Raw genomic sequence first — 12,129 nt, 5'->3', positions numbered from 1 at the left:
ATGGTCCAATCTTACATGGTCCAACCTTACATGGTCCAACCTTACATGGTCCAATCTTACATGGTCCAATCTTACATGGTCCAACCTTACATGGTTCAACCTTACATGGTCCAATCTTACATGGTCCAATCTTGCATGGTCCAATCTTACATGGTCCAATCTTACATGGTCCAACCTTACATGGTCCAACCTTACATGGTCCAACCTTACATGGTCCAATCTTACATGGTCCAATCTTACATGGTCCAACCTTACATGGTCCAACCTTACATGGTCCAACCTTACATGGTCCAATCTTACATGGTCCAACCTTACATGGTCCAACCTTACATGGTCCAATCTTGCATGGTCCAATCTTGCATGGTCCAACTTTACATGGTCCAATCTTACATGGTCCAACCTTACATGGTCCAACCTTACATGGTCCAATCTTACATGGTCCAATCTTACATGGTCCAACCTTACATGGTTCAACCTTACATGGTCCAATCTTACATGGTCCAATCTTGCATGGTCCAATCTTACATGGTCCAACCTTGCATGGTCCAACCTTGCATGGTCCAATCTTACATGGTCCAACCTTACATGGTCCAACCTTACATGGTCCAATCTTACATGGTCCAACCTTACATGGTCCATTCTTACATGGTCCAATCTTGCATGGTCCAATCTTGCATGGTCCAACCTTGCATGGTCCAATCTTACATGGTCCAACCTTACATGGTCCAACCTTACATGGTCCAACCTTACATGGTCCAATCTTACATGGTCCAATCTTGCATGGTCCAATCTTACATGGTCCAACCTTACATGGTCCAATCTTACATGGTCCAATCTTGCATGGTCCAATCTTGCATGGTCCAATCTTACATGGTCCAACCTTACATGGTCCAACCTTACATGGTCCAATCTTGCATGGTCCAATCTTACATGGTCCAACCTTGCATGGTCCAACCTTGCATGGTCCAATCTTACATGGTCCAACCTTACATGGTCCAACCTTGCATGGTCCAATCTTACATGGTCCAACCTTACATGGTCCAATCTTGCATGGTCCAACCTTACATGGTCCAATCTTACATGGTCCAACCTTACATGGTCCAATCTTACATGGTCCATATATATTATTGGACCATGTAAGATTGGACCATGCAAGGTTGGACCATGTAAGGTTGGACCATGTAAGATTGGACCATGTAAGGTTGGACCATGTAAGGTTGGACCATGTAAGATTGGACCATGCAAGGTTGGACCATGCAAGATTGGACCATGTAAGATTGGACCATGTAAGGTTGGACCGTGTAAGGTTGGACCATGTAAGATTGGACCATGCAAGGTTGGACCATGCAAGGTTGGACCATGTAAGATTGGACCATGCAAGATTGGACCATGTAAGATTGGACCATGGAAGGTTGAACCATGTAAGGTTGGACCATGTAAGATTGGACCATGTAAGATTGGACCATGTAAGGTTGGACCATGTAAGGTTGGACCATGTAAGATTGGACCATGTAAGATTGGACCATGCAAGGTTGGACCATGCAAGGTTGGACCATGTAAGATTGGACCATGCAAGATTGGACCATGTAAGATTGGACCATGTAAGGTTGGACCATGTAAGGTTGGACCATGTAAGATTGGACCATGTAAGGTTGGACCATGTAAGGTTGGACCATGTAAGGTTGGACCATGTAAGATTGGACCATGCAAGGTTGGACCATGTAAGGTTGGACCATGTAAGATTGGACCATGTAAGATTGGACCATGTAAGGTTGAACCATGTAAGGTTGGACCATGTAAGATTGGACCATGTAAGATTGGACCATGTAAGGTTGGACCATGTAAGGTTGGACCATGTAAGATTGGACCATGTAAGATTGGACCATGCAAGGTTGGACCATGCAAGGTTGGACCATGTAAGATTGGACCATGCAAGATTGGACCATGTAAGATTGGACCATGTAAGGTTGGACCATGTAAGGTTGGACCATGTAAGGTTGGACCATGTAAGGTTGGACCATGTAAGGTTGGACCATGTAAGATTGGACCATGCAAGGTTGGACCATGTAAGGTTGGACCATGTAAGATTGGACCATGTAAGGTTGGACCATGTAAGGTTGGACCATGTAAGGTTGGACCATGTAAGATTGGACCATGTAAGATTGGACCATGCAAGGTTGGACCATGCAAGGTTGGACCATGTAAGATTGGACCATGCAAGATTGGACCATGTAAGGTTGGACCATGTAAGGTTGGACCATGTAAGGTTGGACCATGCAAGGTTGGACCATGCAAGATTGGTCCATGCAAGATTGGACCATGTAAGATTGGACCATGTATGGTTGGACCATGTAAGGTTGGACCATGTAAGATTGGACCATGTAAGGTTGGACCATGTAAGGTTGGACCATGTAAGATTGGACCATGCAAGGTTGGACCATGCAAGGTTGGACCATGTAAGATTGGACCATGTAAGGTTGGACCATGTAAGGTTGGACCATGTAAGGTTGGACCATGTAAGATTGGACCATGTAAGATTGGACCATGCGTGACCCAACATGTTTTAAAATCGTCACCACGAGTTTTCGTCACACTCAACAATGGGACTTTAATTAGTGTACAGATGCTAGTTGTCTGATTGGTCAGTTTGAGAATCAACAGAGCTCTCGTGGATCCACGGAAACACGTGGAAAAAAACAACAAGAGAAAAAACGGCTTCGCGATGCGCTAAACAATGAATTGTTTACGGTATATAATATTTTATTTACGGTATATAATGTATTATTTACCAAATCATGAATTATATAGCGGAAACCTATTATATAGCTATATAAAGCATTATTTAGTGTAATAATACTATTTCAAGGCAAAAACAGTAAATAATAAATTATTTATCTAAATAATAAATTATTTATCTAAATAATAAATTATTTATCTAAATAATAAATTATTTATCTAAATAATATTTTATTTAGATAAATAATATTTTATTTAGATAAATAATATTTTATTTACATATAATATTTTTTTTATCTAAATAATATTTTATTTAGATAAATAATATTTTATTTATCTAAATAATATTTTATTTATTTAAATAACACTTTATTTACATATAATATATTGTTTAGAGAAAACGCGTAATTATTTATAAATAATGAGTTATTTACAAACACAATCTCTTATTTATGCTAAACAATGCATTATTTAGTGCTCTGGGCTCTCTTTTTTCTGTATCTGTAAATAATGCATTGTTTAATTTAAACAATGCATTATTTAGCTAAATAATGCATGATATAGCTAAATAAAGCATTGTTTAGCTAAATAACGCGTTATTTAGCTAAATAATGTGTTATTTAGACATCAAGAGCTAAAAGGGACTTTTGCACCATTCGGATTGCCATACTGTGTAGGTGCATCCTTACATCCAGCAAACGATGGTGTAGCCTACTTTTTTGCAAATGTCTGCATTGAAAAGTTGAGAGCATGCGCCTGTTTGATTCGAGCACATTCATGTGACCTCTGTTTGGCACGCCCACCGTCCACTCCTGTGTGTATGTGATTTTCAACAGACATTTTAAACCTTGACAGTGTTTCAGTGCTCCTCACAGCAGGTAAGTGTGTTCTCTATCTGTTAAATCGTCTGTTTATATTGTCCAATCTTGTTGCTTATAACGCTGAGTGTGGAAAATCATTCGGGAAAGTTTTCACTTTCTGTTTCTGGGAAATGTGTTTTCTGTTTGCTTGAATCGATAATGGCTGTGGGACACCGAGGGTGCTAGCTAGACTTGCTGTGTGTGAGTTACACACTGCTTGCCTTGCTCTGTTTGTGTTGTGATGTTTCTCATTTCTCGTTTTTGATGAGGGATTTTACTTCATGATCAGTATGTGTTTATCGCATTCTCTGCTGCGTTAAAACTCAATGTCAATGTTTGCCGAGTATTGTGTTCTTTACAAAACAAACCGCGTGTGGATGTTTTTAACAAAACTAGCTGCGTGGTAGTTTGGATATATATATTTGTAGCTGCAATGCGTCGCTTGCATAAAAGTCTATATTCAGTGCCTAAATAGGGGCAATATTGTAGGTGTACGCATATGATCACATTGAGTGTGCCTGTCCTTTGTCGCAGTGTGTGGAAGTGTGTCAGTCCTGCGCAGTATTCAACACATTACCTTGTCTGTCTGTGCTAGATGTTTTATCGAGCCTTTCACGCGGGGCGCGCAGTCTTTGTGTCACAAGTCGTAGCCTATAGATTAAACTGTGTATCGTGTATGCTTGCACATTTATGATTTTCTTTCGCTCCGTGTGATTCATTCCAGTTATGAGACGCTTTTGGTTTGACCTGTATCCGCAATTGTAGATATATATGCTTTTGATTTGTGTTTAAACCTACGTGACTCATTGTCACGTTTTGTCTCTTGAGAAAAATACTTTTATTTGGACTGTTCGAATATTGTGCTACACACACCCTCACACACACACACACACACACACACACACACACACACACACACACACACACACACACACACACACACACACACACACACACACACTGTACGTAATGAAGTGTTTTATGTGGTGTTACTTTACTCTAATTATGTCTTACGACAGTTTCTAAGAATGCAGCCTTGTAGACTTTTCTCCGACTTCCCTTGTTCTCCATATTGTTCGTGGACTGCTATTTTCACGTGATTTTGTTTTGATGCTGTCATTTGGTGTTTTTGAACGAGCAGGCTCTCGGGTAAATGGCCATGTCCTCCTTCATTTAGGCAGTCATAGGCTGTCTGCACGTGTGATATGAACATAAACTGTACTGATTAAAGAAGTGATTGAACTGCACATGAGACTCTGTCGAGGAGTATAACTCTGCCGTTGGTACGAAGTCAGTACAAATGCCTAATTATAACATCCACACAACACATGCCATTAAAAGCCCCCCACTTAGCTTTCTGGCACACTTTTCGGATCACAGTTTTCTGTTGTAGGTGTCATTGGACAGCCACTGAAGTCAGGGTAACCCAAAATCGATGTGACTGACACGTCAGGTACACAAAAATCGACTGACGAACATTCTGAAAAGGCGCAACGTTGCAACGTTTATAAATGAACTCAAAGTCTAATCCAGTGTCTATATCCAGAACAGGTTGTTTTGCTTCGTTATATTTTGCGTATTTCTTCTGTTATGTTCTGTCTTCTGATGCAGGCGTAGCCGGAGCGCATGAGCAGTAGAAAACGAGAGGTTTTGCGTCCATTTTGAGGGTACCATGACAAAAAGCACTGTATTTCAGTAATAGCCAAGTTGATGACTTCGACATTTGTTTGTAGGATAGCAAGTAGTAGTAGTAGTTGTAGTAGTAGTAGTAGTAGTAGTAGTAGTAGTAGTAGTAGGAGTAGGAGTATTTCAGTAATAGCCAAGTTGATGACTTCGACATTTGTTTGTAGGATAGCAAGTAGTAGTAGTAGTTGTAGTAGTAGTAGTAGTAGTAGTAGTAGTAGTAGTAGAAGTAGTAGTAGAAGTAGTAGTAGTAGTAGTAGTAGTAGTAGTAGTAGTAGTAGTAGGAGTAAGAGCAGGAGCAGGAGTCATCATACAGCCTCATCTTCTGCATCCCTAAAGTCCATAAAAAAGCTAACAGCGAACGTGCCTTCTCTGTGGCTGCCCCTCCCATGTGGAACAACATCCCACAAACTGTCCGTCATTTACAATCCCATCCTTCCGTCACATCTGCCCTGAAACCCTTTCTCTTCAAACAGCATCTCTAGTGTGATGTCTTTTGCTATTGTACATCGCCGTGAGTTCATAAGTGTTCATTGCTATTATGTGTAGTAGTAGTAGTAGTAATAATAGTAATAGTAGGAGTAGTAGTAGTAGTTGTAGTAGCAGTAGTAGTAGTAGTAGTAGTGGTAGTGGTAGTGGTAGTAGTAGTAATAGTAGCAGCATAGTAGTAGTACTAGTAGTAGTAGCAATAGTAGTAGTAGTAGTAGTGGTTGTAGTAGTAGTAGTAGTAGTGGTTGTAGTAGTAGTAGTAGTAGTAATGGAAGTATATTAGTAGTAGTTGTGGTAGTTGTAGTAGTTGTAGTAGTTGTAGTAGTAATAGTTATTGTCGCAGCTGCTTTTGCAGAGATCGTGGTTTCTTGAGGTACTGTTGCTTCTGAAAATGTAATTGTTTTGGACTTTCGTACCTTTTTTTTTCTAGACTGTTATATTTTCGCGTCGTTCCTTTCAGGACTGATTCGTTGCCATGGCAACGGCAACAGCAACAAGTTCAGCGGACAGTGACACGGAATGCTCCGTGTGTCACGAGCTGTTCAAGAAACCCAAACTGCTGCCTTGTGCTCACGTCCTGTGTCGCCACTGTCTTCTCTCCTGGCTCGCCTCCAACCCCGAGGCCCTCTGTCCGCTCTGCAGGGGCGCCATCGCGGACCCCAAAGAGAAAAGTAAGACAAAGGGGTGGGTGGAGGTGGTGGACGCCTTACCGGATGACGTCGCCATGGCAGCGCTAGTGGAGAGTACACGTGTACTGAGCCAAGATCATGTTTGTGTAGGATGCAAGTCTGCGGCTGACTCTATTTGCCTGTCCTGCAATGATATGATGTGTAAGCCGTGTGGTCAGTCGCATACCAATTTCTCTATGGCTCGTCATCACAAGGTGGAAGACCTGTCCAGCATGACAGCGGAAGAGCTGGCCGCCAGTCAGCCTGACCACTGCAGCGTGCACACCAGCAAGTCCTGCGAGCTCTTCTGTCCCACACACGGGGCCGCAATTTGCCACCTGTGTGCCAGCGCCAAGCACCGCGCATGCCCAGACCTGACGGAATTGGCGGAAGCGGCAGACAAGTCACGTGAGGAGCTGAGTCAGATGGTGACGTCACTGTTGACGGAAGAGCAACAGCTGGAAGAAGCTGTGGCAGCGTTGGAGCGCCACCTGGAGGCCACGGTGAAAGTGGTGCAGGAAGCTGTTGCTGAGATCGACAGGACCTGCGACAAGCTAGATAACTCTGTCAAGGAATTCAGGCGTCGTCTGAAGGAGATGACGCTCGATGCCAAAGCCAAAGTGAGGGACACAGTCTTAGCCGTCAAGGTCACCTTGTTGGATCATCGAGGCAGACTGACGTCACACAGACGTGTTGCTGATCGAACCACCAGAGGGTCCACTAATAAAGGGATGTGTGACGTCACTCGTGCTCTGAGGGACCGTGTGAAGGACATACTGGTCACTTGTGGTCAACGCCGAGCGAACTTGAAGTCGGTTTACATGGTTACGCTGACAATTGACGCTGCCGCAGTGGCCCGCATTGAAAAGGAACTGTCGGAGCTTGGCCATGTGAAGATAAGCCCTGCGTCTGTCGGTCCTGTTCAGGTGAGAACATCTATAATGGTTTTGTTGTTGTTGTTGTTGTTGTTGTTGTTGTTGTTGTTGTTGTTGTTGTTGTTGTTGTTGTTGTTGTTGTTGCTTTTTACCCTCTGATAGTCAGCCTGTGAACGGTTGACTAATATACAGAAACGCCGTCGCATTTAGTTTACACAATGAAAAAGGTTATATTTTAATTGGATTCCTTGCAAAGCGCACTAACATTTGTACTTTTTAAGACAAGCACCATAGAAACAGAGAAAATACCATCATTATCATATTTCAAAATTGGAATAAGTTTTCATTAAAATAAAACATGCCTGCATTGATAACATTATCTCAACTTTACTTTTTCAACAAATAACGTGTATTTCTCTAAAGTTGGCATGGCGATGCAGCATTCTAAACACAAATGATGGCAAACGTTGGTAGGAAACAAACGCTATTTTGTCACAGTCTAGCTACGACAATTTCGTTATTCCCTGATACACTTGACGATTCACTGTGAGTACTTTGCATACGTTACAAAAACATCTTGCTGCGATGAATATAATGAATTGGTTTTGTTTGCATCTCGTCATCAGTCTCTTTGGGTTGTTGATTGGTGATTGATGTCTCGTTGATGCAGAACCTTGGGTGGCGTTTTCACACAAACCACGGGACGAACATTGTACTGAGCAACGACGGTCTGACAGCAGAGAGAGTGGGGGGTCATGACTATGGTATTGTTGTTGCTGACCAGCCCATGGTGCCCGACGTGTTGTATGAGGTGTGTGTGTGTGTGTATGTGTGTGTGTGTGTGTGTGTGTGTGTGTGTGTGTGTGTGTGTTTGTGTTTGTGTGTGTGTGTGAGTGAGTGAGTGAGTGAGTGAGTGAGTGAGTGAGTGAGTGAGTGTGTGTGTGTGTGTATGTGTGTGTGTGTGTGTGTGTGTGTGTGTGTGTGTGCGTGCGTGTATACATGTGTGTGTGTGTCTGCCTGTCTGCCTTTTTGTCTGTGTGTCCCTCTCCGATGCCTCAGTGATGTAAGAAAAATAGATTACTTCATACTCTATTACCATTGTTAAATAAAGAATTGCATTTGTCTTTGTCATTGTCGTTGTCTGTCTGCCCACATGTGCAAACACTAAGATCTCCAAACAAAACAACATGTGAAGTTGAATTGTAACAGAAACGGAATTGTGTGCAGATCCGAATAGACAAGCGAGACCCGCAGTTCATGTTCCTCCGCTACATGCCGTGTGGAGTGGTGCTGACTGATCCCGATCACCTCCGTCTGCCTGGCACAGCTTACCGTGGATGGGGCAGGGAGGCTGTTGTCATCAGTGGTGCTGTGTATAACCGTGGACACACAGTAAGGTCATGTTGACACAACTTTGCTCGTTAGTGTGTATCATACGCTGCATGATATATATATGTGTCTACATTTTAAAGTTACAACACTTTTTGATACCAATTTTTGGTTACAAGAAAGGAAAACAGAAAATGTGTTGGGGATTGTTTCCAAAGTGATGTTGGGTTTGTCTTTAGAATATGTAATGTTTAGAATATAAAAGAGTTTTTCTAAGGGAACTTTTTTTAAGCCACACCGATCGAAACAAACTATCGATTTCGCTAATAGTAATAGTTTGCTTGTGATATTTTTAGAGTGTGCTGTAACAAGTGTGAAAAAGAGAGAAATCAGTCGGACAGACTTTATGTTACAGAAATGTGAATATTATGACATGCCAAGATTGAGATAAACGAGGGATGGGTAATTGAATGGAGTTTCTGACCGAACAGTTACAACCACAGTACCTATATTGGAAGTGGTATTAATCCCTGGTTTACGTTTCTGGCAATGATGTGTTTACGTTTGAAATATTGTAACGTGTCTGTCCGATATGGCTGGACATAGCGTATTACATGACGTTTTCGTAGGCTAAAATTAGATCAGTTTTTTTAATTCTCATGAACATATTTTCTGGGGCATCCGATCGATTTTAACCAAAACATGACACAATGCCGAGCAGAGTCCCCACAACCGTATATGCAAAACAGAGAAAAACGTTGACCGTGACATATTTCACAGACCTTCAAAACGTACCATTACCCATATTTTGAAAAATAGCATCAGCAGATGTAAAAGTGATCGTACTCTGAAAAATATGTAAGTTGAGTGAAATAAAGCGCTGTTTTAATGTGTTCACCATCTGCCATGTCCAAAAATAGATATAAGTATAGCTTCAGGAAGTTTAACATTATTATATTCCAGTCAAACCTATTTCAACACACACTAAAACTATCAGAAACAAAATGTTAGCCAATTTATTAGCGACGTTGATTTTTAGAGTCAATCGCTGTCGGATGTCATTAAGGCAACATTTTTGTTTTAACACACACACACACACACACACACACACACACACACACACACACACACACACACACACACACACACTAACACACGCGCGCACACAGACACACACACACACACACAAACAAATACACACACACACACACACACACACACACACACACACACACACACACGCGAAGTCCACATAATGATGTCAACAGGAGAAGAACAACCTGAACGACGCAACACTCAACCTGTGGAAGGGAACACGTGTGGGAGTGATGGTGACGACAAAGGCAGAGCTCCACCTGTGGGTCAACGGCAGTGATCGGGGAGTCATCGCCACCACTGTTCCCACGCCCTGCTTTGCTTTCTTTGAGCTGCGTCACAGGTATAAAAGGGTATGTAGACGTTTATTTGTAACCTTGGTGTGTGTGTGTGTGTGTGTGTGTGTGTGTGTGTGTGTGTATGTGTGTGTGGGTGTGTGTGTGTGTGTGTGTGCGTGCGTGCAAGAAAAGAGAGAGAGAGAGAGAGAGAGAGAGAGAGAGTAAGTGAGTGGGCTACTTTTGCATATTAAAAATGAAGGCACACTCAGTGTTGGCCCATAATCATATTTCAGGTATCCATTCTTCTTTCGACACACCTTGGCTGAGAGCGGAACACAGAGATCCACAGCCCAGTGTCTGGCCGTAGATACATATGACGTCACACCTATAACTGTCGACCACGTGTCAGTCATGTGGAATTACACCCTGAGCTGAAGACTGGGCTCCTCTCTTGAAAGGCATAACTAACCAGAGATATCTTTCTGTGATAGGAACATATTGACACTGCTTGTTATCCCATGAAAACCGTTGAACAACCCCTTTGATTATTACCGTATTTTATGCAAATAAATCGTCTTAAAAAAGTGAACGCTTTGCTGAACACACCGGTAATGGTATTGTGTCTTCTTCTTCTTCTTCTTCTGCGTTCGTGGGCTGAAACTCCCACGTACACTCGTGTTTTTTGCAAGAGTGGAATTTTACGTGTATGACCGTTTTTTACCCCGCCATTTAGGCAGCCATACGCCGTTTTCGGAGGAAATGGTATTGTGTCAAACTGAAGTGAAAACTTTACTGAACACACCAGTGATGATACTGTGTTGAACAGAAGTAAAATATTTCCGGAAGACTCTGGTAATGGTATTGTGTTACAGAGAAGCGATCGTGTTGCTGAAAACACCATTGCTATACCTGTATTGTGAAAAAGATAAGTTGAAGCTAAATTGCTGAACACACCGGTGATGATTGTGTGTTAAAGAGAAGTCACAGCTCTAGACCGGTATGTGTGTTGTGTTAGGAGAACTGGAAGGTTTGCATAACACACTGGTGATGATATTTGGTTAACAAGGATGCATTATCAGAATCAGTGCTCATTATGTTCATTCCATTTATGTTCGAGTTTAGAGATGTTTGTGAACATATTTGGCTACAGTTTGCTATGTATTGTTCTGTCCATATTGTAAGTTAATTTTCTGTTAGCCCCCTTAACACTTACATGGTTAGCTGTTTGTACTGAGCAAAAAGAACACTGCCTATAGCACTCGTCATCTCTAGTTCCGTTGCTACAACTGAGGGGGATAACCAGCGAGATGGTCGGACACCGCATTGCCTTCCACGAACGTGACTGCCGAGACATGAGTGAAAGAGATGTCAAAGATGAGTAGAACCGTTGGCGCGAAAAATATTTCAAGAAGTTTTTGATTCACCTCAGGGAAGGCAATATGGTGTACAATCTTCATGCATATTTGACCGCCTCTCCTCAACACATTCTGACGAAGCATTTACAATTAAAATGTTCTGCCTCATTTGTAAAGGATTCTCTTTTATTGAAGCATGTAACCACCAGAATAGCCTTTCTTTGCTATATTATGATTCCTGCGTCTCTCAGACTCCCGTACCGAAGACGAATACGAGCTGTTTTGGCAACAATTAGACGCAGGTCCGCCTTCAAAACGCATCGAGCAGCCATTGTCGGCGTTCGATCACCACAACAGGGCCGGATCTGGGGGGGGGGGGGGGGGTTCCTGGGGTTCCGGAACCCCCCCCCCCCCCCTGGCCATCCAATGTACCTCTCAGAGAAAAACAAATGTGGACTTTGGACCCCTGCCTTCAGTTGGACCCCTCCCCCCCTCAAACGAACTAGGTCCGGCCCTGCCACAATGTCCAGCTATGATAACAAATTACCAAGACAGTATACCAACTATACTTCCACCCGCAATGCAGATCGAAGCAAATGCGACCACCAGTGAAGCTGTATCATGTTATTTCAATGCAGACAAAGAACACGCACTCCAAAGTAAAATATCACATTCTGCCTTGAATCGTGTCCTGCACGGCATACACCAGGCTGCTCAGTATCAAGCCGGTTATCCCCCGTGTTGCTGACGAGCGTGAAAGT

General features: G+C 42.5%; 4 protein-coding genes across 4 annotated transcripts in view; all 4 read left to right on the top strand.

Moving 5' to 3' along the window:
* Positions 1–12,129, top strand: part of LOC138976323 (E3 ubiquitin-protein ligase TRIM56-like) — an 85,969-nt gene that overhangs the window by 33,330 nt on the left and 40,510 nt on the right. The window lies entirely within an intron of this gene.
* Positions 3,537–7,961, top strand: LOC138976939 (RING finger protein 151-like). The gene is made up of 3 exons (XM_070349833.1): positions 3,537–3,614; positions 6,229–7,362; positions 7,938–7,961. Exons 2-3 carry the CDS (start codon positions 6,244–6,246, stop codon positions 7,959–7,961), a joined length of 1,143 nt encoding a protein of 380 aa, XP_070205934.1. The 5' UTR covers positions 3,537–3,614; positions 6,229–6,243.
* The window catches only part of LOC138976335 (E3 ubiquitin-protein ligase TRIM56-like), an 88,239-nt gene continuing 79,734 nt past the window's right edge, over positions 3,625–12,129 (top strand). Inside the window, exon 1 of the mRNA XM_070349204.1 lies at positions 3,625–3,884. The gene's annotated coding sequence lies outside the window, so the exon portion shown is untranslated. The remainder of the gene's footprint in view (positions 3,885–12,129) is intronic.
* Positions 7,928–11,724, top strand: LOC138976339 (neuralized-like protein 4). The gene is made up of 4 exons (XM_070349208.1): positions 7,928–8,122; positions 8,539–8,703; positions 9,909–10,088; positions 10,307–11,724. The coding sequence occupies exons 1-4, from the start codon at positions 7,976–7,978 to the stop codon at positions 10,337–10,339; spliced, it is 525 nt and encodes a 174-aa protein (XP_070205309.1). The 5' UTR covers positions 7,928–7,975; the 3' UTR covers positions 10,340–11,724.

This window comes from Littorina saxatilis, linkage group LG9 (genome assembly GCF_037325665.1).
Source record: "Littorina saxatilis isolate snail1 linkage group LG9, US_GU_Lsax_2.0, whole genome shotgun sequence".
Classification (NCBI taxonomy): Eukaryota; Metazoa; Mollusca; class Gastropoda; order Littorinimorpha; family Littorinidae; genus Littorina; species Littorina saxatilis.
Note: the sequence above shows the minus strand (reverse complement) of the source record. Positions and strands in the feature narration are given on the sequence as shown.